This window comes from Theropithecus gelada, chromosome 11 (assembly GCF_003255815.1).
Source record: "Theropithecus gelada isolate Dixy chromosome 11, Tgel_1.0, whole genome shotgun sequence".
NCBI classification, from domain to species: domain Eukaryota; kingdom Metazoa; phylum Chordata; class Mammalia; order Primates; family Cercopithecidae; genus Theropithecus; species Theropithecus gelada.
The window spans coordinates 1,234,629-1,262,245 of record NC_037679.1 but is presented as its reverse complement, the minus strand read 5'-3'; the positions used below and the strand labels follow the sequence as shown (position 1 = coordinate 1,262,245).

Below are 27,617 nucleotides of genomic sequence, written 5' to 3'. Positions count from 1 at the left end.
GAATCAGAATCCTGGGTAGGAGGAGGTTGGAGCTGGACAAAGAGGAAAGACAGCTGGGAATTTTGCATTGGGAACAATCTTCAGATGATTCTGATTCAAACTAAAGTTTGAGAACCATGTTGCTCTAAATGTTTTAGCAGTTAGTACAAAAGGGAAGACATGTTTTATTCCATGATTCACGAGGTAGAAGCAAATTAATTCCTCAGAGAAGGACAAGAATTCCTATGTACTAAGGCCAGAGAGAATTTTTATCTGGGTGCTTTGGTGGTAATATAATGCTCATTAATATTTATCTTTTCGGAGAAAGTTTATTGTAATGATTGGAACTCATAGTTACTGGTTTTGATGTCTAGAACAGGTAAGCCATGCCATAGAAGTCCTTCATCCACATTGTAGAACCGGGGATTGAGGAAAAAATATAGCAAATATGCAATATTTGGTACAGAGATTCTCTCTGTGCTTCTTACATGTTAGATAACTGAATAAAGCCCATTACTTTAGCACCTTGTTTGCATTGTTGCTTTCTGTTTCACCTACTCTCTGTTTTTCTACAAGCCCACTCTTTTCATCGGGAGATGAAAGCATTCATTTGAGAGAGTAAGGAATTTCAAGTGAGGTTAGTCTGTGTTTTCCTCAATCTTTGGGAACTGGCAGTCCTGTTGACCTTCCTAGCCTCCTATTCCTCCAGTGATCCTTCTTCCCTACTCAGTTTTTTTTTGCCTCATGAGCTGCAGTGGACAGAGCTCCTTTTCCATTTCATCATCAACCCCCTGCCTGAAAGGCAACTCTTAAATTTAGTCACAATTCATATCATTGTCATGTAGGAAGTCAAAATCAAGAAATTCCTTCCTGTCTATAATACCTGTCTCTGCCACTACAGTTTTTCTAATCAGGCACCTGAATAGATGTTTGTCATCCTACTTATGACTTACAGTCTTTCTGGTTCTTTCCAGTTCTCCCCGTGTATGATCCTTGGCTGATTTTAAATGCTTTCTCCAGCTAAACCCTGTGATAACTTGCATCTTGAATTCCTTGCCCCTTTGTATTGTTTTCAAATGTGGGACATGAGCAACAGTACTGTAGCTAATTGGCATCACTGATTAACTATTTGGACTGTAAGGTGGAGCTCATCACTGCCTTCATGTTCCAGCAGCTCTTTACCTTTACTGCTGTCATAGAACTCAGCCCACCAGTGTGTCCTTGTTATGTGCATGGCTGTCACCCTCAGTGTTATGGGCTCCCACCCTCCCTGAACAGTCCCCAGATACTGTCTTTGTATCTTCTGCTACATCTGGCACATAGTGGGTCCTGAATAAGTGTATCTTAATTGCATCTTATTGAGACATTTGGCCATGAGGTACTTATTTTCTACAAAAATGTCTAAATATTTGTTTAATTGAATAGTTAGGCTTGTAATTTATTACTGTGACTTATTTGTAGTGTTTTAGGCACCCAGGGGTAAAGGACATAGATTATTTAATTTAAGAAAATACTAAGTTTGGCGAAGGAAAAAATTCAAGGGTCTTTTATTTTCTGAAGACATATATGTAAGTTCCTTATGATTATAATTTCATGTTTGTTTAACTTAAAATAGTATTAGATTTAGTTTGGCTGGGTCCAGTGGCTCATGCCTATAATCTCAGAAATTTGGGAGGTTGAGACAGAAGGGTGACTTGAGGCCAGGAGTCTGAGACCAGCCTGGGCAACATAGTGAGACCCCATCTCTACATAAATACATACATTAAAAATATAGATTCAGTTTACAGAGTTGGAGGCTTATGGTGCCTGAATACAATGTATGACATTTTCCAGTCTACAAAATACTAACACTTCAAACAAAACTTTTAAATAATATATGCTTATTATAGGAAACTGGAAATGTGTAAAGAGGAAAAGGCATCAAAATCTCACCACCAGGAGGTAGTCTGTCTACACGTTTTGATGGATTTGCCTTATTTTTCTGTGATTATTTTTAATAGATGAGATTCTACGTGAATATACTTCCGTATTTTGCTGTTTTCACTTCATCCTGCATGTTCCTGACCTCTTTCCCAGTTTGTGATTCCATAGAGATTCAGAGTTATAAATAATGTGCATAAAACTACATATATTTGCATAATCACATTTTTGTGACCAAGCTATAAAATGTTGCTTTTATATAGAGTGAAAGTTCTTGCAAAGTTTTACTTACAAGTGAAGCTTTGAAGCCGTTACAACTTAAAATAAAACACTGTCTTAATTCCCTTTTGAGAGTCAGTGCCAAGAGCAATGTTTTTCTGGAAGTAAATGCCATGACCTGCCCTTTTTTAACACTCAGGCTCTTAAGCCTCCTGAGAAGAATTTTAAATAAACTGTCACCTTTCTCCCTCCTGTTTGCTTTAATGAGGTGTTAGATGGACACAGCTTGGAATTTTTGAGACAATAAATGATGGAAGAAAAGACTAGTTTGTATCATTGTTTGGATCAAAAGCTCCCAAGACATATGTAGTCATTTTTCTGATGTAGTATTCTCCAGCCTTGAGGGCACCTGGGAACTCAAGGTGGCAGTGAGGTAGAAAGGAGTGCAGCTAAATCAGGAGAGCGATGGTGGTGGGGTGTATTCAGCAAAAACTAAGACACACTCCACCTTTCCTTTACATCCTGCTCCAGAGACTTTTTTTTTTTTAATCTCTTTAATCCTTTGGAATCTTTGAATGCTTTCTTATGAGCATTACCTATTACAATTATTAAAGAGATTAAAATTTAATCATATATACTTAACACTGAATTATATACTTTAAAAGGGTAAAGTGTTATGGTATGTGAATTATATCTGAGTAAAAATAAATAAGGGAAAAAAGAGGTGGAAAGCCATATGAACCCATTCATTTGTGTAAATAAACACTAAGTGTCTAAAAAATATTCATAAGCCTGCTTTGGTAGTTGCAAGAGTGAAACACACATAGATTATTCTTTCGGGAGTTTATAGAAATATGATAGAAATAGAAATATGATGTGTATTTAAGTAATTCTAATACCAGAAAAAACGTGGTGTGTGTTACTAAGAGAGGTACAGATAAAATTCTGGGGAAAAGTAGAAGGAAAGAGTAATAATTCTAGCAGCAAATGCCTTCCTAAAGAAGGAATTTAGAAGAGAGGTGTTCGAGTGTTGATTGATATTTGTGAATCAATGTAGATTGATTAGGTATGTTGGTAGATTTGATGGTGATGAGGCAGGGGAGCACCCATCTGATTGCTCACACTTCTTGGTGAGTATTAGGCAAGATTTCACCTGAGGCTGCATAGATTGGGATAGTGGAAAGAAGGGAGATGCTAGGAAAGCATCCTTTGGAGAGTTGGAAAGTGTGCATCTTCGGAAATTTCAAGTAAGGATAATTTGTGTTTTTCTCGAGACCCTTTCAGCTGCTAGATGTAAATGCAGAGTAGAAGAATAACTGGATATAGGAAGAGTTGGAATTTATGACCTAAGTATAACAAAGGGTTAACAGGCTAGGGAATTTGAGAATGATGAAAAGAAAATGATGGTAGCAATGTTTTGGGGAAGTAATTTTCAAAGCAACATCAACATCACCTGAAAACTTGTTGGAAAGGCGAATTCTTGGTTCTAGACCTACTGAATCAGAAATTCTGGGGACAGGGCCTAATAGTCTTGTGTTTTTGAACAGGTCTTTCAGGAGATTCTGTAGTACACCAATATCTGAGACCTTCTGGTTAGGGAAATATAAAGCATTTACATAGTAAGTACTGTTGTGGGTAAGGGGCAGGAATGAGTGATGATGAGTAACAAAAAAGAAGCAGTGTCTGGAATAAAGTCTACATGAGAGTGACATATTGTGTCAGTGGGGAATTCAAGTAAGTGAGCCTTGAGAGTAGGCTGTGCTGGCCAGAAAGCAAGATACTTAAAGGATTTTGGTGGTAGGACAGTTAAAAGAGACTCAGATGTTGTGTGGGTGGTCCATGTTGATGCCACTGTCACCAAGAATCATGATACAGGGCTACGAGTGGGGAAGAAACTTGTGAGGCCAGTACTGAAATCTCTATTGAATGAATAGTAACCAGAAATTGGACAGACAACTAAGTAAGAATTAGAGGATAGTACAGTCATTTCTTGCCCCTCTTTTCTTCCTCTCCCACTCCTCAGGCCCAGAGGTATCTAAAATATGAGAGAAAACAGCCTAGCCTCTGGATCTAAGCTGTAAGAAGGTTATACCTCATGTCTAGACTTAGTTCACAGGGCACAGAAATAGAGTGTGGGAGGGCTGAGATGAGAGGATGATTGGGTCAAATTAGTGAATGTTACCACGTTAGTGTGGAGGTAAATGGCCAGGTATAAATAGGTCATCTGAAAGCCTTAGACTCCTTCTTGTTGCTGAAATAAGCAGAGAATTGAGACATGATGAGGCGAGGTGAAAAGCATTGTCTGACAAGATTAGAATCAGCACTTTTTTAGTAAACTGAAAAAGACAGTCATGGGGAAATGATGCATACCTAGCTTAAACATTTTATTTCTAGTTGTACAATAATTCATCATATCCACTGAGCTTCCAGATTTTTTTTCTTACATAAACCACACCCATATTGTCATCTATGAATTCCAGGCCTTCAAGTAGAACCAGAACTAAAAGACACATATAAAGAAGCCCAAGGGCAGAATCTTTCTAGACTTTTACTTCTGTCTTATCCCTAATTTTTTATGGTTGTGTTACCCACACAACTTTTAAAATAACTCAGCCTTTACTGGCTTTTTCCAAAGCATGAAGTTTTGTTTTTAATGCAACAACTCTCTTTTAGTATTTTATGTTTTGTTGCTTTATGTAATATTTGATTGAATTATATAATTACAATGACAGGCATAAACAGGTTTGGGAACAATCACATGTAACTTGTTATACATACAGTTCAACAAATAGGAAATGTGAGCCTATGCGAAGTCCCATATGTTCAATGTCCAGTGGGGCATGTATTTTATAGAAATAATTTATAGGTCAATATGGCAAATTGGTGAATTCAAGTTCAGATTAGAGAGCTTACTTCATTGTTCTCCACGATGCTTAAAGGAAAGTCAGTGATGTGGCTGAGCTAGGTGAGACAAGTAATTGGTCTTTCCTGAGGTCCCCAGAGGTATGAAGCCAGAGTGAGGGGACTCACTTCTGAGGCAGAGGGTAGGTCACGTTGACAACATTGACATATGTAGAAATCCCTTATAAGTTCCATTGGCACATTTTCTTCTTTGTTCTTCCAAAAAGACTAATAAAATTATTTAAATTATGAAAATTATTTTATAATATATTAAGTGTGATTAATAAGTAAACTTTCTGCAGGTTTCTATGATTTTTGTATCATTGCTTGATTTAATGGTAGTATGATACAATTCACTAGTATGTTAGCTCAAATCACTGCTATGAAATATGTGCAATTGTGATTTCTACTTTTCTAACTTTTAATTTTGGCTTTATGTCTTGCATGTAAAAAGAGGATTTCTCAGTGTACCAAATACATGAAAATATGTTTGAAAATTTTAATAATTTAAAAAAATAGTTCTTAAGATGTTTGTATCTTGAGTAAAACATTTTTCTTTTAAAGATATCGATGTATTTTCCATGTGATGATATATTAGGCCATTCTTGCATTACTATAAAGAAATACTTAAGACTGAGTAATTTATATAGAAAAGAGATTTACTTGGCTTATGGTTCTACAAGCTTTACAGTAAGCATGGTGCTGGCATCTGCCCAGCTTCTGGGGAGGCCTCGGGAATCTTACAATCATGGAAGAAGGCAAAGGGGGAGCAGCCACGTCACGTGGCAAAAGCAAGAGCAAGCGAGAGAGAGAGAGTGCAGGGTGAGGTGCCACACACTTTTAAATGACTGTATGTTGTGTGAACTCACTATCATGAAGACAGGACCAAACCATGAAGAATCTGTCCCATGACCCAAACACACCCACCGGGCCTCACATCCAGCATTGGGGATTACAATTCAACATGAGATTTGCATGGGGACAAATATCCAAACTACATCATTCCTCCTCTGGCCCCTTCCAAATCTCATGTCCTTCTCACATTGCAAAATACAATCTTGCCTTCCCAATGATCCCTCAAAGTCTTAACTCATTCCAGCTTAACTCAAAAGTTCAAGGTCTCATATGAGACAAGGAAAATCCCTTCCACCTATGAGCCTGTAAAATAAAAATCAAAGTAGTTACTTCCAAGATACACGGGGGGTATAGACATTGGGTAAACAAATATTCCCATTCCAAAAGGGAGAAATCAGCCAAAAGAAAGGAAGAAAGGGGCTACAGGCCCCATGAAAGATTGAAACCCAGCAGGGCTGTAATTAAATCTTAAAGCTTCAAAATAATCTCCTTTGACTGCATGTTCCACATCCAGGGCACACTGCTGCAAGGGCTGGACTCCCAAGGCCTTGGGCACCTTCACCTTTGTGGCTTTGCAGGGTTCAGTCCCCAGGGCTGCTGTCATGAGTTGAAGTTGGATGCCTATGGCTTTTCCAGGTGCAGGGTGCAAGCTGCCAATAGATCTACCATTTTAGGGTCTAGAGGATGGCGGCCCATTTTTCACAGCTCCACTAGGCAACAGAGGACTCTGTTTGAGGGCTCCAATGCCACATTTCCCCTTGGCACTGCCCTAGTAGGGGTTCTCTGTGAGGGCCCTGCCCCAGCAGCAGGCTTCTGTCAGGGCACCCATGCTTTCTCACGCGTCTTCCAAAATCTCGGCAGAGGCTGCCAAGCATTCTTCACTTTGCATTCTGCACACCTACAGCCTTACCACCATGTAGAAGCCACCAAGTGTTATGCACCTTCTGGAGCTGTGGCCTGAGCTGTACCTAGGCAGGCCCCTTTGAGTCACAGCTGGAGCTGGAGTGGCCAGGATGTGGGGAGCAGTGTCTTGAGGTTGCACAGGGCAGTAGGCTCTGGGCTGGCCTACAAAACCATTCTATACTCCTAGGCCTTTGGGCCTGTGATGGGAAGACCTGTTGTGAAGGTCTCTGAAATTCCTTCAAGGCTTTTTTCCCATAGTCTTGGCTATTAGCACTTGGCTTCCTTTTAGTTATGCAAATTTCTCTAGCAAGTGGTTACTCCACAGCATGCTTGAATTCCTCTCCCAAAAAAAGCTTTTTCTTTGTCTGCCACATGGCCAGGCTGCAAATTTTCCAAATTTTTATGCTCTGCCTCCCTTTTAAATATAAGCTCCAACTTTAAGTAATTCCTTTGCTTCCTCATCTGAGAATAAGCTGTTAAAAGCAGACAGACCACTTCTTGAATGCTTCATTGCTTAAAAGTTTCTTCTGCTAGATACTGTAGTAATCAGTCTCAAGCTCAAGCTTTCACAGACCCCTGGGACATGAACAGAAAGCAGCCAAGTTCTTTGCTAAGGCATAATACATGTGACCTTTGCTACAGTTCCCAATAAGTTCCTTATTTCTACCTGAGACCTCGGTGGTCAAGACTTCACTGTCCATATCACTATCAGCATTTTGATCACAACCATTTAGTCAGTCTCTTAAAAGTTCCAAATTTTCCTTGATCTTCCTGTCTTCTGAGCCCTCCAAATTCTTCCAACCTCTGCCCATTACACAGTTCCAAAGTCACTTCCACATTTTCAAGTATCTTTATAGCAATGCCCCCCCTCCACCCCGCCGGTATCAACTTTCTGTATTAGGCTGTTCTTGCACTGCTCTGAAGAAATACCTGAGACTTGGTAATTTATAAAGAAAAGAGGTTCAATTAGCTTACTCTTTTGTAGGCTTTTCAGGAAGAGTGGTGCTGGCATCTGCTCAGCTTCTTTGGAGGCCTTAGGAAGCCTGCATTCATGGCAGAAGGCAAGGGAGAAGCAGACTCATCACATGGCAAAAGCAGGAGCAAGCAGTAGGAGAGTGGGTGGGGAGAGGTGCCTCACCCTTTTAAATGACCAAATTTCATGAGAACTCACATCATGAAGATAGCACCAAACCTTGAGGGATCCGCCTCCATGATCCAAACATCTCCCACCATGCCCCACCTCCAGCACTGGGGATTACATTTCAACATAAGATTTGGGCAGGGACAAATATCCAAATTATATCAGATGGAAAATATGATGTATTTTTTGAGAATAAATTCAAACTACTGCATAGAGGTTTAGAAGATTGTAAAGATAGTGGTAACCCATTATTTAAATGGTTGGCTGATATCATTATGTCTGTAAACATTGGAATTCGCATGTTTTTAAATGTAAGTTCAGTGTATCTTTCCACAAGTCCATGACCTGACTTTTAAAAATTAGGTTTGTAGATTATTCTTATCTAAATATGTCATCCTCTGCCCTATGAAAGAGAATATAGTTATTGCCTAAATTTTTCTGGAACTAATTAACCTTTAAGTGGATGCCCTTGTGAGAGTTATTGATACGATTTGGCTGTGTCCCCACCCAAATCACCTCTTGAATTGTAGCTCCTGTAATCCCCACATTTCATGGAAAGGACTCAGTGGGAGGTAATTGAATCATGGGGGCAGAATTTTCCCATGCTGTTCTTGTGACAGGGAGTAAGTCTTATGAGATCTGATGGTTTTGTAAAGGGTAGTTGCCCTGCACACTCTGTCTTGCCTGCCCTTGTGTAAGATATACCTTTGCTCCTCTTTTGCCTTCCACCATGATTGTGGGGCCTCCCCAGCCATGTGGAACTCTTGAGTCCATTCAACCTCTTTTTATTTATAAATTATCCAGTCTAGTATATGTCTTTATAGCAGCATAGAACAGACTAATACAGTTATCCTTGTTTTTGAGTGTATAAACAGTCTCCCAATAGGAAAATATAATTCTTTTTAGTTAAAAGAACCTTTTAATGTAATGGCGTTTTAAATTCTCTGTAGTCAATGTACTTTGGCATATTGTACCAAAAAAAAAAAAAAAAAGTAACACTAGGAACTAAAAGAGCTAAAGAACATAACTTAGATAATGGAAATCTTTACTACTCCATACTTTCTCATGTAACTTGGCCTATATCACAATATGAATATGGCCTATAAGAGTATTGAGTAAGTCAACAGTTAATTTGTCCTACTTAGACTGGCTCTTGTCAGGAAGAATATGTTCCATATCCCTTTTATTTATTAAATTAATGTCTTTATAGTCCCATGCCAGCAAAAATTTGTCTTTATTATGAGCTGATACATTTTATTTTGTCAAACAGTTAAAATTTTCTAAAATGTTTACTATTTTGCCTTGGCTGCCAGGAATTTTAGAGCTAACTCGTAGTGTTTATACAGCCAAGGTTTTCATATAATTATCTTCATGTTCTACCTCTCTCTTATCAGTCTTTAATTTTTAATTTAGTAAGTCTATCAGGTGTTTTTTAGGATAATTATTCTTAATTTCTTCTCAAAAGTTTACAGTAGATAAATTCAATAAATCCAGCAGACACTTATTTTACTGTTAATTCTATAATGCAAGTAATAGTGAAAAAGATAGCTTTTTGAGAAATTCCTAGGAAGTGCTTTGTTCAAATAGGAACTTAGTAGATGTATTTTGTTAAGCATATGAAGTACTCATGTTTAGTCTTTTATTGCTAATTAAAAGTCAGCATGAGGATAAATTGTCATTTCCAAAGCCTATATGTTTTTGTTTTGTGTGAGTTAGATTTAAAATTTAGGACTGGAAGCTGAGTGTCACATAATCTCTAAGATACCAATGCATGTAGAGTTCCGGCCTTGGCTGTCCTTAAATGTCTACAGAGAGTTGCAAACCTTACAACTTCACTCTGGGGAAGAGATAGTATGTGTGAGATGACCAAAGTTTGCCCAGGGAATCTTTGAAGAAGATGATAGTTTGTCTGATAGATATTATAAAATGACTTTGAAAGGAGAGGGTATGCCTGCTTTGAGTCTAAAAAGGAAAGAAAGCCTTTTTCAGTTGTTCATATTGTTCTTTTATGCATAAGAAGGTTCCCTTATGCCTTTGTGCAACTTTTGAATGAATACAGTTCCTTGAAAATGCAAACTACTGCATAAAGGTTTAGAAGATTGTAAACACAGTGGTAGGTAGCTCATTACTTAAATAGTTGGCTGACATCATTATTTATGAAAACATTGGAATGTACTTTGTAAATGTAAGTTAAATATATCTTTTCATAAGACCATGACCTGACTTTTAAAATTAAGTTTGTGAATAGCTCTGACCTAGATATGTCATGTCCTGCCCTATGAAAGAGAATGTAGTTATTGCCTGATTTTTCTAGAACTGATTACCTTTTGAGTAGATGTCCTTGTCTTTCATTCCTTCCTTCTCATTATAACTGTTGGCTTTTGTTTATTTTACTGCTTATTAGTACGTTTACCGTGATAGCCAGAATAATGGTCCCCCTAAGGACATACATACACATCCTAGTTCCCAGAGCCTGTGAATATGTTACATTACATGGCAAAAGGAAATTAAGGTGCAGACTGAATTAAATGTGCTAATCAGTTTATCTTAATTAAAGAGATTATTCTGGATTTTCTGAGTGGAGCCAATCTAGTCACAAGGGAGGCAAAGCAAAGGTCATAGTGAAGTAACATGAGAGGGACTTGACAAATCATTGTTGGCTTTGAGGACTGAGGAAGGGGGTCACCAGCCAGGGAATTAGGAGACCTCTAAAAGCTGCAAAAGACAAGGACATGATTTTTTCCTGGAGCCTCCAGGAAGGAACAGAGCTCTGCTGACACCTGTGATTTTTGACCCCCAGTGAGACACTTGTCAGATTCCTGACCTACAGAGCTGTGAGATAATAAATGTGTTTTGTTTTAAAGTCACTAACCTTGTGGTAATTTGTCATGGCTGCAACACAAACTAATATATTTATCAGTGTTTTAGAGAAAGGAAGATGAAAATCAAGGCAGTCTGTAAAGGACAAAATTTAGTGTGGGCTGAAGTCGCAGCTCTTGCTGAGAGGGAGATACAAGGCTGTCAGTGAATTTCAGCCCCTCCTCTTACTGTTTTCCATTAATCCAGATAATCTGCAATTGCCTGTTGCCAGTATAATGACTTGAAATAGGCTTCAGAACAATATACCTTTAGTTCAGTCGGCCTCCAGTCCACCCACTTGGCTATCACCGGAGTAATCTCTTCATAGAACAGATTGAATCCTGTTATTTCTCTTTAAACTCCACTTTGTGATTTCCCATTGCCTACAATACAAAGTCCTTACATTCAAGTCCCCTCCATAACAGAAGTTTCTGCTATAGCCTTACATCATACTTCTCATTTGTATGCGTTCTTTTTTTTATTTTTTTATTTTTTTGAGATGGAGTTTTGCTTTTGTTGCCCAGGCTGGAGTACAATGGCACGATCTTGGCTCACTGCAACCTCCGCCTCCCAGGTTCAAGCAATTAATTCTGCCTCAGGCTCCTGAGTAGCTGGGATTATAGGCGCCCGCTACCATGCCCAGCTAATTTTTTGTATTTTTGGTAGAGATGGGGTTTCACCATCTTGGCCAGGCTGGCTTTGAACTCCCGACCTCAGGTCATTTGCCCGCCTTGGCCTCCCAAAGTGCTGGGATTACAGGTGTGAGCCACTGTACTCGGCCCCTCATTTGTATGCATTCTATGTTCAACCAAGGTGAAGTACTTATGTCTGTGAACCCAGCGTACCATTTTGTACTTTGGTCCTTCAGATACGTCATTTCGGTGACCTCTAATGCCCTCCCCCATTGTCAGACCTGCTGGCAAACCTCTATGACAAGGCACAACTCAAACATTAATTCCCTGGAAAATCAAGGAATATTCTACAGCAAATAAATTGTTTGCTCTGTTCTTTATGCCTCACTATTAATTGTACGTGTTGTGATATTAAAATATTGTCTTTCCGTTTCATTCTTTTAAATTAAACTATGTGCTTCTTGAGGGCAGCAACAGGATTCAATAACATATCTGTGGGATCTTAGTAATTCACATAGCTTATACACTAGGTACTTAATAAATAAATATTCAGTGTACAAGTGATTATGTTACCTAACCTGGCCAGAAGACACAGAAGTGCTATTGGAATGCAGGTTTCTGAATTCCAGGTCAGTTTTTGGTTGCATTCTGACTCTATAACTTAAGTACTGAAAATACTTTGTATAGCTATGTAACATTTTTCATTTTAAATAAAATTTAGACAACTTATTCTGTTTTATACCACTCTCTGTTCTATTCATTTAACACTTGTGATTTGATTGTTTTATTTTATTAAAAATGAAAGCATCAAAATAGCTTCTGTTTTAATTTTCCCCTGCCTCTATTTGGAAGAATTATTTTGCACAATGTAACTATTTTTATTCTTAAATTATTGTGAAGACTCTGAAACTTAGTAGCATGACACATGTCAAATTCTTTTGGCTTTAAATGTTTGAATTTTCTCTCAATGTTTCTATTTTCTGCCTTTTTAGATTTGGTATTCATGTTAGTTTCTTAGTGATTACATGTAAGGTTTGACATTGCCATACAGGTCTTTATGAAAATGTATATGGTAGAACTTGGAAACTATAAAACACTACACAAATGGAATGAATTGTTTTCATAATTTTTATCATCACTTTACACTCTGACTGCAAAACATTCGCAGTTTTCATGATGATGGGAATAATTCCACTGGGAATTTCTCTTTTTGCAATAGCTGTCAGAATTCAGTCTTAAAATGGTTGGCATGCTTTTTAGTGTGATCAGTAAAACACATCCTTCATGCTGCATAGTTAATTTATAGGTTTGATTTATTAATTTTAAAAAGGAAAACACTTTTTTTCAAGATGAATGAGTCCATATCGGTATTAAAATTTTACATAAGAACCATCATCATTAGTTTAAAAAATAGACAGAAGCCATTGGTTAATCAATGAGACTTAAACATATTAAAAACAGATTTGATTTTTGAAATATTATGAAGGTATTGATAAATATTCAGAAACTGTAGATTTTTAACTATGGAAATATCCAGCCTGATTTAACATATTGCTTGGATGACCACTGTCTGATTTGAGTAAAGCTAACTTGTTTTAGAATGGCTTGAAAAACTGGGCAGGCCGGGCGCGGTGGCTCAAGCCTGTAATCCCAGCACTTTGGGAGGCCGAGACGGGCGGATCACGAGGTCAGGAGATCGAGACCATCCTGGCTAACACGGTGAAACCCCGTCTCTACTAAAAATACAAAAAACTAGCCGGGCGAGGTGACGGGCGCCTGTAGTCCCAGCTACTCGGGAGGCTGAGGCAGGAGAATGGCGGGAACCCGGGAGGCGGAGCTTGCAGTGAGCTGAGATGCGGCCACTGCACTCCAGCCTGGGTGACAGAGCCAGACTCTGTCTCAAAAAAAAAAAAAAAAAAAGAAAAACTGGGCAAAGCCATGGTTCAGAATGTGTCTTTAAGGTTTGAATTCTATCACATTTCATCAGTGGCTCACCAGCAGTACTTTGCTTTCTTTGTTTTCAGGTTAACTTTAAAGTAATCAGCTGGTTTAGCTATTAATGTTTCCACCAGAAAAGAAATGTCTTGTGAGAAAGCTGTCATCCTTAAATGTGCCAGACATATCTTCCATTGTGCATCAACAAACTGGCATTATCTTTTTAAAGCCAGTCTCCAGTGAGTTCACTTAGCATGAAATGAGTCTATAGAGCCTAATCATACTAGAGACGTTAGCTCACCAGAGTACCCTTTTTCAGGAAACATAAATGATTCTCATGGACCTCATGTCAGTTTCTCATCTTTTTACACAATGCCAAATACATTCTGACACTGTCTTACTCATTGTGTCTTTTTTGAGGAGTTCCTTCACTTGTCCCAGATTTTTACCATTATATTACATTCTCCTACGGCAGCCTTTTAAGGACATTAATTCACAGTGTATGATGACTTCTGATTCATTCCATGGACTTGGAGTTTATGATAGTTTTAGTGAAACTACCAGCTGCCATTGTCCCTACTTGTGGGATGTGCATCACTGTGGAAGTCTTCAACCTTTTCTACTTGCTCAGGTGCCTTTTCTTGATTATCCAAACTCCGAAATAAATTTATTTGAACATAGTCTTTATATTGTGATCTTTTCAACAGCTTGCATTAATTCCCATGTTAATTTGATGTTATTACCGTAGCTATCCGTATTATTTTTTTAAGTTGAATACATCATTTTCTATCAGAATAACCCTGTTTCTTTGGGTAACTATCAATAGCAATTGTTTTATTCATTGCTTTGCAGGTACTACAGTGCAACCATTCTGCAGATGTCTGGTGTTGAAGATGATAGACTTGCAATATGGCTGGCTTCAGTTACAGCCTTCACAAATTTCATTTTCACACTTGCGGGAGTCTGGCTTGTTGAGAAAGTGGGCCGCAGAAAGCTTACCTTTGGTAGTTTAGCAGGTAGGTGCCTGGATGAAGAATTCAATTATAAACTTTATTTCCTAATAACTTCAAGTTTAACCTTCAAAAATACAATACTTACACCACTTCTAATATTGATTTCTCAGCCAAACAACAAGAAAATTAGAGTCCTTCCAGACCAAAAATGAAAAAAAGAGCTTTTAACAACTCTTACGTTACGTGACTAGAAACTAGAATGTGAGTAGAAACAAACTGCAAGAATAATTTTGATCTACTGAGAGTAACATTTTTCTGTTATTTGAGTTCCACTCAAAAGTATAAAAGTGAAAAAAAAATTGTTTTCTGTTCTATCCTTTCTTGAAAAACTAAAACTTTGGATTCAGAAACTCACTTTTTAACATATGATATATTTTTAAATTTGGAATACAATGGAATTAAATTTGGAGCATTTTTTTTTCAAAGATCTTTCAGCAGGAGAGTATTAGAACCATGTAATTTCTTCACAAAGCAGGGACAGACTCTTTCTGTGTTTGAAACAAGCCTAAGTTCCAGGGTAAATTCTGGTTGGTTAAATGTATTTTTATTGATAGCGAAATAAAGCAAAACCTTTTTTTTTTTTAATTCCCAAGTATCTTTTCCGTTTAAATTCTGCCCATTTTATTTATTATTTCACTGTAACACAAGGACTGTTTCATTGATAGAATGAGACCCACATCTTTAACATTGTTTTTACATGGTTGCATGATAGAATTTTCTAATTTTTTTCAAATATGCAAGTACATTCCTATGTACAATTAACTGCACTCTAATAACTCCTTTATAAGTTTATTTGGAGTGAGAATATATTTTTCCATTAAAATATAGTTTCCAGGGCAGTATTAACTAAATTCTATTTTAATCAAATTATATCTAAAACATTGATCTAATAGAACTGTTTCAGGCGCTCATCCCAGATTTGATGAGAAAATACATTCTAAGTTCCAAACTCAGTTATCGGAAATACTTGCCCTCTCCTGGCCCTCATTCCAGAAGGAAGAGTAGAATGTTTTCACCTTCTTTTCTTGCCTAAGCAGTGGGAGCCCTTGAATCCAATAATGTGTGCTGAACTGCAGTATCAGTGTTTGAGGGAAAGGTGAGAGATTGTCTGATTAAGGGGCAAAGGTGATTGCCTACAGCCAGGATACCTACTGAACTAAGACAGTAGGTAAATGAATAAAAATGAGGGACAAGTAAGGGTTTCAAAACCATGTTTATAAACCTGTTGAAGAAACCAGAGATATTTAGCCTAGAGAACAGATTAAAGACGGAAGCCTACCAGGTATCTTATTTTAGCAGATAGTAGATGTTATGAGGACACAGATTTTTACTTAATACAAGAAAAATATTCCCAATAATCAGAGCTATCCAGCAATGAAGCGGGGTGTCTCGTTAGGATAGTAAACTCTCAACAAAAGGATAGATTACCATCAGGCAGTGAAGTATTAAAAATAAATTCCCACAGTGGGCTGGAAATTGGATTTGCTGACCCTTGATTTTCAGATGAAGGCTAAGAAGAGATAATAGCTGCTTTTAAATATTTTTAATGGATGACACCCTTCTTTTTAAATAGAACTCCAGTATATTACTACCTCAAGAAGTCTGTTTTTTAAAATAGAACTTAATTGCTGCTTCAATTTGGGATTTGGCCTTTGAGATCTGGGGAAAACTGACTAAACATTATTTCTAGCAACCTGTATTCCTTCATTTGGTATTCCAGTAAAACGCTTTCTTATCAGTTCTGTAGGATTTTTGAGCCCTTATCGATGTAGAGCCCCAGACTGTTTGGATTTGAATAGCGTGACTTTAGGCAAGGTTCTCTTTCCTTATGTGTGAATGAGGATTAATTATCATCCCTACTTCACAGAGATGTAATGAGGATTTAACACATTTACAGATGTATAGGATTTCAAATACTACCTGACACAGAGAGTAAAGGGCTCAGAGCATTTTAGCTGTCACAGCATTATTGTTACCAAAGAGTGAGCCTTTGTTGTTTAAACCTTACTGCAAAAGCAGCCTCCATCATCATAGTCTAGGAACCTTCCTGAACTCTTCTGGCCTATGTCGTGTTCCCCTCTCAGTGTAAGTCTTCTGCCCAAGGATTCCCAGAGCCCATCCCTGACTGTTAAGAAGAAGTATTAAGACAATTCCTTGGGAAGCACCAAGGGATTTCAGGGTCTCCTTCTCATGAGCAACCTATAGGCACTTTTCTTTCCTGCCTCGTTCTCTTTGCAGCTGAAACCCACCAAGGCCTCAGTTCTGTCCACTACAAACACTGTACAGTGATTTCTCCAGCTTGAGAGACACAGTCTATTTGATTTCCTTATTATGTGGCCAATTAAAGTGATACAGTGGATATTACAATGGTTTGAGAAGTAGAAGTCCTGGTTTCTTGTCACAAGCCTCACCGGTCTCCTCTGTTACCTGTACACACAGTAATTGGTGCCATTCATGTGGTTCTTGAGTTTCGGTGATTAAATAGGTCCTACTAGAAGATAATGACCAATGGACTTTTACACCTTCAGAAGAAGATGTACCACTTAACAACCTTGTAACATATTAGTATTACTCCAGTGTGACCCTCACTCACAATAGATTTTTCTTTCACATTCCTATACTGATTGATTCTACGTTAGTTGTATTTTTATTTCGGTGTGTTTTTGTTTTATTCATTTATATGTAGGTATATACTTGATATTTTAATGGTACTAAGTATTAACATACTGTTCTATGTTAAATTTCTTAAATTGGCTATAGCCTAGAATGTTTAACCTTTGATTCAATATTATTCCCTGTTTTGTGTTTTTATTATCATTTATTTTATTATATTGGACTAAGAATAGCGAAAAATGTTATGTCAAGATGGTTTTTTGTTAGATATTCATTCTTTTAGGATGACTACAAATAAAAACTATGTAAGCTTGGGCAAAGGAACTCTTTATACAAAGAAATACAAAATATGTAGTCCACGAGTAATTTTAAATGTAGGACATTTTTGGTGGTCGGACTTTTTGTATTTTTTTTTTTGTGGGGTGGGGGGGGGACTGAGTCTCCCTTTGTTGCCCAAACTGGAGTGAAGTGGCATGATCTCGGCTCACGGCAAGCTCCGCCTCCCGGGTTCACACCATTTTCCTGCCTCAGCCTTCCGGTAGCTGGGACTATAGGCGCCTGCCACCACACCCGTCTAATTTTTTGTATTTTTAGTAGAGACAGGGTTTCACCGTGTTAGCCAGGATGGTCTCGATCTCCTGACCTCATGATCCACCCGCCTCGGCCTCCCAAAGTGCTGGGATTACAGGCGTGAGCCACTGCACCCAGCCATCTTTTTGTATTTTCAAAGCTTGTTCAGAGAACTGGACTTTTCTGGTAAATATTACAAATTTAGTGACAACTTCTTGATTCTTTTAATATTGGAATATTTATATTTTTGTAGCTTTATTGGTAATGAATCAGAAAGCCAGAGAGATTGTGTTTTTCCCCCTCATGTTTTGGTAGTGTATATTTCTGAAAACTTCACTCACAGACTGTCTTCATCACAATTGCCAAGGGTACTTATTGTAAAACGTGGATTATTGGGCCTTAACCCAGATCTACTAACTTAGAATTTCTGAAAATGAGGCTTGAAATATGTGCACTTTAGACAGGTTCCCTAGGTGATACTTACGCACACAAAGTGTGAAAACTACTCATCTAGTAGAGTCATGGGAAGAGAAATGATTTTGTTTCTCTCAGTATTTACCAATAAGCAAAATACTGTACCTGGTACTGATTATTACATCAGATATTTTTAATAATGCTATTTATTCAGCACTCTTCACTTCCTGTGGAGAATATTTTTATTTTCAAAATTATATCAAAATTTCAAAATCTAACACTGTATTTGGTTAAGACAGACTCTTCTCTTGAAACATAAAGAACATGCCAAAACTACACAGTACACCAGATAAAATTCTTTCATCCAAAGCCTTCTTGTATTAGACTCAAATCCAGGTTGTAATAATGAATAACTTTACAATAACCAGATTGTTTTTAAATACTAACAAATGATTGATAAAACATCTGTAACTTACTAAATATAAGGAAAAAGGTAATTCAAATCATTTTGTGCTTTAACAGTGTATATGAGTAGATGATAGGACTAAGTGATTACTTAAAAATTTATTTTATAAATAAAGTCATTTAAGATACCATTTCCTTGTTGTAAGGAGCTTATCATGTCATAGGGGTTTTAGCCCTGTCTTGGCATCATAACCACTTGTGGAACTCTTTAAAACTCAGATATTTTGTACTGATCTTCTGGAGACTGATTCAGAGGTTGAGGTACATCCAGGCATTTGCTTCCAACAGGAAGCCAGGATTCAGAACCATCACTATCTGTAATAACAAAAGTAAGAGTATAATGCTGGCTTTTTAAAATATTTTCCTCCAAAATGGGCCAAAATAAAGATAAATTTGGCATAAGAAGAGTTAACTTTTGCCTATTTAGGAATTTTGTATATCCAGAATAGTTTATTTCAATAGTTTATTTCTCATAATTTTTAGGTTGGTTGGACTTGTTAAGAGATAGATGTAGAGTCATATTATCCATATTGCAGAACCCTCGTTTAGGATAGTTATACCATACTAACCTCATGACTTTAATTGGATTGTCTTAACAGTTTTTTTTTGTTTTTTTTTTCAAAAATAGCCAACATTGCAAAAATGTATACTATGGTGGTCCATCCATTCAGCCAATATTTATTTCAATCTTTATATGCCAGGCACTAGAATTGAACTTTACTGGGTATGCGCTAGGCATATCATCTTAGAGTTTATCATTTTCATGGAGATAGGTTATTTAATGAGTGTTATGAAAGAAGAGACTCATCATTCCTTCACATCTTAATATATCAAAGTTTCCTGATTTAAAAAAAATCTTACCTGTTACATGGCAATAAGATATGGATGTAATTTGGGCAAATAGGGACTCAGAATTTTTGATGGACAGACTAACAGTAAATCTCATGGTTGGGTTGTTTTGTTTGAGGAGAGAGGTATGATCTTCATAACAGACCTATTACATCTCTTTTCTGTTTTTCAATTTGGGGCTTGATGGTCTTTTGAGAAAAGTAATGGCTCAAACTATTCCTATTTCTGGTTTGAATTTTAAGCCAACAGTAGTTAAACAAACTGTAATTTTAGTTTTATTGCATTATTGGCCTGGTTTTGTGAAATAGACTTCTGACCTTTCTTTAATCTTCCCCATCCTTCAACTTTGTTCTGTTATTTTGAAGGTTTGCTGTGGCTGCTGCTGCTGCTTGTAATAATAATCATAGCATAATAGCTAATATGTCATAGCATTAAAACATCTTTCAAATACATTATAACATTTAAAATTCACTATAAGTCCGTAAGGTGAGTATTTTCACTAAGCCCTATTTTACAAAAGACAACATTGAATTGTGGAAAGGTTGTGTCCCTTATCCAAGATCACAGAGTCAGTAAACAGCAAAGCTAGCTAAAAACTATAGCCATCTGATCCCAAGGTCACCTCTGCACCCATAATGCCTGGCTTCACACACCTACTATGTCTTAAATAAAAACACCTCAACTATTATATAGTACCCTGTTGTACTTCCACAGTGCTTCTCAATGTTCTTTTTAAAATCTATTTTGAATAATATTTTTGTTCGTAATTTAAATTCCCTCCAAGCTTAACTAATGAATCAACCTTAACTATGACTAAACTGCCCTCCTAAATTCCATGTTTTAAACTTATTTTCTCTCATTCAAATAAGATGTACACACTAATACAGCCATATTCTCTTTTTTAACTTTTATTTTAATTTCATAGGTACATGTGCAGGCTCGTTATATAAGTAAACACATATCTCATAGGTCTGGTGTACAGATTATTTTGTCACCCAGAAAATAAGCACAATACCTAATAAACTGTTTTTTGATCTTCTCCTTTCTCCCACCCTCTACCCTCAAGTAATCCCCTGGTGTCTGTTGTTCCTTTCATTGTATCCATGTGTTTTTATCATGCAGCTCCCACTTTTAAATGAGAACATGCAGTATTAGGTTTTCTATTTCTGTGTTAGTTTGCCAAGGATCATGGCCTCCAGCTCCATCCATGTTGCTGCAGAGGACATGATCTCATTCTTTTTTACAGCTGCATGGTATTCCATCATATTTGCTTTCTCCATTCTTCCCATGACCCTTTTCGTTCATCCTCACAATGTCTGTGACTCAAACAATAGTCAGAAACTTGAAAAATGCCTTATTTACAATTAGGATGTCTATCAGGGACACAAAAATTATTCTTTTAAGTAATATGCTTAATCACCATTCCTATATGTTAGCATCAAAACAAATATTTCACTTTCAAATACCAACAAGAAAGAAAAAAGAATACATGTGATATATTATTTCTGGTACCTTAAAATCTTCAAAAAATGCTACTCCATTTTAATAAAACATGCTCTTTCAACTGCTTTAGAAATAACTCGTTTGTTAAACTAAAAAGGTTCACCAATTTAAGTCTTACATGATTGAATGTCATTAGAAGAATTTTCTTGGCATCAAAAGGAACAGTTGATGGAAATCTATTGTCTTTCATACTTCCTGATATGTTAGGCACTCAATAATGTTGTCACATTAATTGATTTTGAGATTTTCAGGAATCCTAGGTGTGTGTGGTTTCTTTTAAGAAATCATTACCAATTTACTGTTTGGCTAGCAAATGTATTTGTTTTGAATTTCACTCTCATCATGTCTCACCATGAATGTGCTAGTGAATAGTTCTGATAATTTGTTTATACATTGGGAGCATTGTTTTTTTTAAATCCATTGAAGATAGAGCACGGTACTTTTTTTCAGAGGGTTTTGTTTGTTTGTTTTTTGGTTTTATTTTTACCAAACCCAGTCTGCTTTAAAATAATATTGTTGGGCCGGGCGCGGTGGCTCAAGCCTGTAATCCCAGCACTTTGGGAGGCCGAGATGGGCGGATCACGAGGTCAGGAGATCGAGACCATCCTGGCTAACACGGTGAAACCCCGTCTCTATTAAGAAATACAAAAAACTAGCCGGGCGAGGTGGCGGGCGCCTGTAGTCCCAGCCACTCGGGAGGCTGAGGCCAGAGAATGGCGTGAACCCGGGAGGCGGAGCTTTCAGTGAGCTGAGATCCGGCCACTGCACTCCAGCCTGGGCGACAGAGCGAGACTCCGTCTCAAAAATAAATAAATAAATAAAATAAAATAAAATAATATTGTCAACTCTTCTCTAATATAATTTTTTTTTTTTTTCTTTTAAGGTACCACTGTAGCACTCATTATTCTTGCCTTGGGATTTGTGCTATCAGCCCAAGTTTCCCCACGCATCACTTTTCAGCCAATAACTCCGTCAGGTCAGAACGCCACTTGCACAAGCTACAGGTGAGATTTCATTATGTTCTTCTTCGCTTACATGACTCGGGTAACTTTTTTGCTTGCTTTTAACTTTTTTAAAGTTGTAGAGATGAGTAGGAGCTTGCTAGGCATCCAGTCTTATGTAAGAAGGGAAGAAAATGGGAAAGGTGGTAGAGAGGGGCCCCCAGGAAAAGGAACAGCTTGTGCAGATGTGTGAGTGTAAGAATTTAAGGAAACAGTGAGTTATTAGACACAATCTTGGTGATGTTTCTATGGAAATTAAAATTAGGGATTGATACTGAATCTAAGCAGGAATACAGAAAAGCTATTTTAGATCATATACTATTCAGTGACCTCTATATTCCAAGCAAAATAAATAACTTTAATCAGTAATTAAACTTTTACAAGATGCACATGCCCTCTGAATATTCTGACAATTTGTACTGATTTGCATGGATATCCTCTTATTCATTTAAACAGAAGAAAAGGTTTGCCTCAGTGCGGAGGCTCTTTCAGAGAATCAGGAAGTAAAAAGTGATGGTGGAAAAACACAAAATGTTATAATGGCTAGCTGCAGGCCTAAGACCTCATTACATCTATCACTATGTGATAATTAGATTTAAAAGCTGACAAACAGATAGATGGACTGAGAACACATAAATGAAAGTTTGAGTGATTGGACACATCAATTAATATATTTGGCAGCAGAGCTTCAAAGTTTTGAACTGAATTTTAGCCACCATAAAGTCTAGTAATCCCTTTAAAACATATGGATAGAATAAGACCTAGCCTTAAAAAAAAGTTTATATTCCTTTAGCTTGAAATAGATGGACGCAAGTCTCAAATCAATGAGTAAATGATTTATTAATTCATACAATCCTATATGAAATTAAAACATTATACACTAAACTCCACTTGGTATTCACTTAGAGCATCCAGCTGAGCTGAACTGATGATGGCTATTCATTACAACAGTGAGTAAGATATATTGGTTCCAAATTGTGATCTGCGTTCCTTTGGAAAATAGGCACCACAGCACATCTTTTATTTTACTGATAAGTTTATTTATTATTGGCTTACTGACTTCCATAGTCTTTTTATTGTTTTTTTTTTTTTTATACTTTTCAGTTCTAGGGTACAGATGCACAGTGTGCACGTTTGTTACGTAGGTATACATGTGCCATGTTGGTGTGCTGCACCCATTAACTTGTCATTTACATTAGGTATATCTCCTAATGCTATCCTTCCCCCCAACCCCACAACAGGCCCCAGTGTGTGATGTTCCCCTTCCTGTGTCCAAGTGTTCTCATTGTTCAGTTCCCACCTATGAGTGAGAACATGCAGTGTTTGGTTTTCTGTCCTTAAGACAGTTTGCTCAGAATGGTTTCCAGCTCAACAAAAGACATGAACTCATCGTTTTTTATGGCTGCATAGTATTCCATGGTGTATATATGTGCCACATTTTCTTAATCCAGTCTATCATTGATGGACATTTAGGTTGGTTCCAAGTCTTGCTATTGTGAATAGTGCTGCAATAAACATACGTGTGCATGTGTCTTTATAGCAGCGTGATTTATAATCCTTTGGGTATATACCTAGTAATGGGATGGCTGGGTCAAATGGTATTTCTAGTTCTAGATCCTTGAGGAATCACCACACTGTCCCACAATGGTTGTACTTGTTTACAGTCCCACCAACAGTATAAAAGCATTCCTATTTCTCCACATCCTCTCCAGCACCTGTTGTTTCCTGACTTTTTAATGATCGCCATTCTAACTGGTGTGAGATGGTATCTCATTGTGGTTTTGATTTTCATTTCTCTGATGGCCAGTGATGATGAACATTTTTTCATGTGTCTCTTGGCTACCCAAATGTCATCTTTTGAGAAGTGTCTGTTCATATCCTTCACCCACTTTTTGATGGGGTTGTTTTTTTCTTGTAAATTTGTTTGAGTTCTTTGTAGATTCTGGATATTAGCCCTTTGTCAGATGAGTAGATTGCAAACATTTTCTCCCATTCTGTAGGTTGCCTGTTCACTCTGATGGTAGTTTTGTTGTTGTTGTTGTTGTTGTGCAGAAGGTCTTTAATTTAATTAGATCCCATTTGTCAATTTTGGCTTTTGTTGCCGTTGCTTTTGGTGTTGTAGACATGAAGTCCTTGCCCATGCCTATCTCCTGAATGGTATTACCTAGGTTTTCTTCTAGGGGTTTTATGGTTTTGGGTCTAACATTTAAGTCTTTATTCCATCTTGAATTAATTTTAGTATAAGGTGTAAGGAAGGTATCCAGTTTCAGCTTTCTACATATGGCTAGCCAGTTTTCCCAGCATCATTTATTAATAGGGAATCCTTTCCCCATTTCTTGTTTTTCTTGGGTTTGTCAAAGATCAGATGGTTGTAGATATGTGGTATTATTTCTGTGGGCTCTGTTCTGTTTCATTGGCCTATATCTGTTTTGGTACCAGTACCATGCTGTTTTGGTTACTGTAGCCTTGTAGTATAGTTTGAAGTCAGGTAGCATGATACCTCCAGCTTTGTTCTTTTGGCTTAGGATTGTCTTGGCAATGCGGGCTCTTTTTTGGTTCCATATGAACTTTAAAGCAGTTTTTTCCAGTTCTGTGAAGAAAATCATTGGTAGCTTGATGGGGATGGCATTGAATCTATAAATTACCTTGGGCAGTGTGGCCATTTTCACGATATTGATTCTTCCTATCCATGAGCATGGATGTTCTTCCATTTGTTTGTGTCCTCTTTTATTTCGTTGAGCAGAAGTTTGTAGTTTTTCTTGAAGAGGTTCTTCATATCCATTGCAAGTTGGATTCCTTGGCATTTTATTCTCTTTGAAGCAGTTGTGAATGGGAGTTCACTCATGATTTGGCTCTCTGTGTGGCTGTTACAGGTGAATAAGAATGCTTGTGATTTTTGAACATTGATTTTGTGTCCTGAGACTTTGCTGAAGTTGCTTATCAGCTTAAGGAGATTTGGAGCTGAGATGATGGGGTTTTCTAAATACACAGTCATGTCATCTGCAAACAGGGACAATTTGATTTCCTCTTTTCCTAACTGAATACCCTTTATTTCTTTCTCCTGCCTGATTCCCCTGGCCAGAACTTCCAACACTATGTTGAATAGGAGTGTTGAGAGAGGGCATCCCTGTCTTGTGCCAGTTTTCAAAGGAAGTGCTTCCAGCTTTTGCCCATTCATTATAATATTGACTGTGGGTTTTTCATAAATAGCTCTTATTATTTTGAGATACATCCCATCAGTACCTAATTTATTGAGAGTTTTTAGCATGAAGGGCTGTGAATGTTGTCAAAGGCCTTTTCTTCATCTATTGAGATAATCATGTAGTTTTTGTCTTTGGTTCTGTTTATATGCTTTATTACGTTTATTGATTTGCATATGTTGAACCAGCCTTGCATCCTAGGGATGAAGCCCACTTGATCATGGTGGATAAGCTTTTAGATGTGCTGCTGGATTCGGTTTGCCAGTATTTTATTGAGGATTTTTGCATCAGTGTTCATCAGGGATATTGGTCTAAAATTCTCTTTTTTTGTTGTATCTCTGTCAAGCTTTGGTATCAGGTGTTGTTGGCCCCATAAAATGAGTTAGGGTGGATTCCCTCTTTTTCTATTGATTAGAATAGTTTCAGAAGGAATGGTACCAGCTCCTCCTTGTACCTCTGATAGAATTCAGCTGTGACTCTGTCTGGTCCTGGACTTTTTTTAGTTGGTAGGCTATTAATTATTGCCTCACGTTCAGAGCCAGTTATTTGTCTATTCAGGGATTCAACTTCTTCCTGGTTTAGATTTGGGAGGGTGTGTGTGTGTCCAGGAATTTATCCATTTCTTCTAGATTTTCTAGTTTATTTGCGTAGAAGTGTTTATAGTATTCTCTGATGGGAGTTTGTATTTCTGTGGAATCGGTGGTTGATATCCCCTTTATCATTTTTTATTGCATCTATTTGATTCTTCTCTCTCTTCTTTATTAGTCTTGCTAGCGGTCTATCAATTTTGTTGCTCTTTTCCAAAAACCAGCTCCTGGATTCATTGATTTTTGAGGGGTTTTTTGTGTCTCTGTCTCCTTCAGTTCTGCTCTGATCTTAGTTAATTCTTGCCTTCTGCTAGCTTTTGAATGTGTTTGCACTTGCTTCTCTAGTTAAATTAAAAATTGTGATGTTAGGGTGTCAATTTTAGATCTTTCCCGCTTTCTCTTGTGGGCATTTAGTGCTATAAATTTCCCTCTACACACTGCTTTAAATGTGTCCCAGAGATTCTGGTATGTTGTGTCTTTGTTCTCACTGGTTTCAAAGAACATCTTTATTTCTGCCTTCATTTCGTTATGTTCCCAGTAGTCATTCAGGAGCAGGTTGTTCAGTTTCCACATAGTTGAGCGGTTTTGATTGATTTTCTTAGTCCTGAGTTCTAGTTTGATTGCACTGTGGTCTGAGAGACAGTTTGTTTTAATTTCTGTTCTTGTACATTTGCTGAGGAGTGCTTTACTTCCAACTATGTGGTCAATTTTGGAATAAGTGCCGTGTGGTGCTGAGAAGAATGTATATTCTGTTGATTTGGGGTGGAGAGTTCTGTAGATGTCTTTTAGGTCTTCTTGTTGCAGAGCTGAGTTCAATTCCTGGATATCCTTGTTAACTTTCTGTCTCGTTGATCTGTCTAATGTTGACATTGGGGTGTTAAAGTCTCCTAGTATTATTGTGTGGGAGTCTAAGTCTCTGTAGGTCTCTAAGGACTTGCTTTATGAATCTCGGTGCTCCTGATTGCGTGCATATATATTTAGGATAGTTAGCTCTTCTTGTTGAAGTGATCCCTTACCATTATGTAATGGCCTTCTTTGTCTCTTTTGATCTTTGTTGGTTTAAAGTCTATTTTATCAGAGACTAGGATTGCAAACCCTGCCTTTTTTGTTTTCCATTTGCTTGGTAGATCTTCCTTCATCCCTTTATTTTGAGCCTATGTGTGTCTCTGCATGTGAGATGGGTCTCCTGAATACTGCACACTGATGGGTCTTGACTCTTTATCCAGTTTGCCAGTCTGTGTCTTTTAACTGGAGCATTTAGTCCATTTACATTTAAGGTTAATATTGTTACGTGTGAATTTGATCCTGTCATTATGATGTTAGCTGGTTATTTTGCTCGTTAGTTAATGCACTTTCTTCCTAGCACTGATGGTCTTTACAATTTGGCATGTTTTTGCAGTGGCTGGTACTGGTTGTTCCTTTCCATGTTTAGTGCTTCCTTCAAGAGCTCTTGTAGGACAGGCATTTGCTTGTCTGTAAAGGATTTTATTTCTCCTTCACTTATGAAACTTAGTTTGGCTGGATATGAAATTCTGGATTGAAAATTCTTTTCTTTAAGAATGTTGAATATTGGCCCCCACTCTCTTCTGGCTTATTGAGTTTCTGCCGAGAGATTCACTGTTAGTTTGATGGGCTTCCCTTTGTGGGTGACCCGACCTTTCTCTCTGTCTGCCCTTAACATGTTTTCCTTCATTTCAACTTTGGTGAATCTGACAATTATGTGTCTTGGAGTTGCTCTTCTCGAGGAGTATCTTTGTGGTGTTCTCTGTATTTCCTGAATTTGAATGTTGGTCTGCCTTGCTACATTGGGGAAGTTCTCCTGGATAGTATCCTTCAGAGTGTTTTCCTACTTGGTTCCATTCTCCCCATCACTTCTAGGTACACCAATCAGACATAGATTTGGTCTTTCCACAAAGTCCCATATTTCTTGGAGGCTTTGTTCGTTTCTTTTTACTCTTTTTTCTCTAAACTTCTCACTTCATTTTATTCATTTGATCTTCAGTCACTGATACCCTTTCTTCCAGTTGATTGAATCGGCTGCTGATGCTTGTGCATTCG

The 27,617-nt window shown here is 37.5% G+C and overlaps 1 protein-coding gene across 1 annotated transcript in view; it reads left to right on the top strand.

Moving 5' to 3' along the window:
- SLC2A13 (solute carrier family 2 member 13) overlaps positions 1 to 27,617 on the top strand; it is a 389,333-nt gene that overhangs the window by 251,729 nt on the left and 109,987 nt on the right. Inside the window, exons 5-6 of the mRNA XM_025403622.1 lie at positions 14,197 to 14,360; positions 21,655 to 21,775. Of these exons, the coding sequence (XP_025259407.1) occupies positions 14,197 to 14,360; positions 21,655 to 21,775 (285 nt within the window). The remainder of the gene's footprint in view (positions 1 to 14,196; positions 14,361 to 21,654; positions 21,776 to 27,617) is intronic.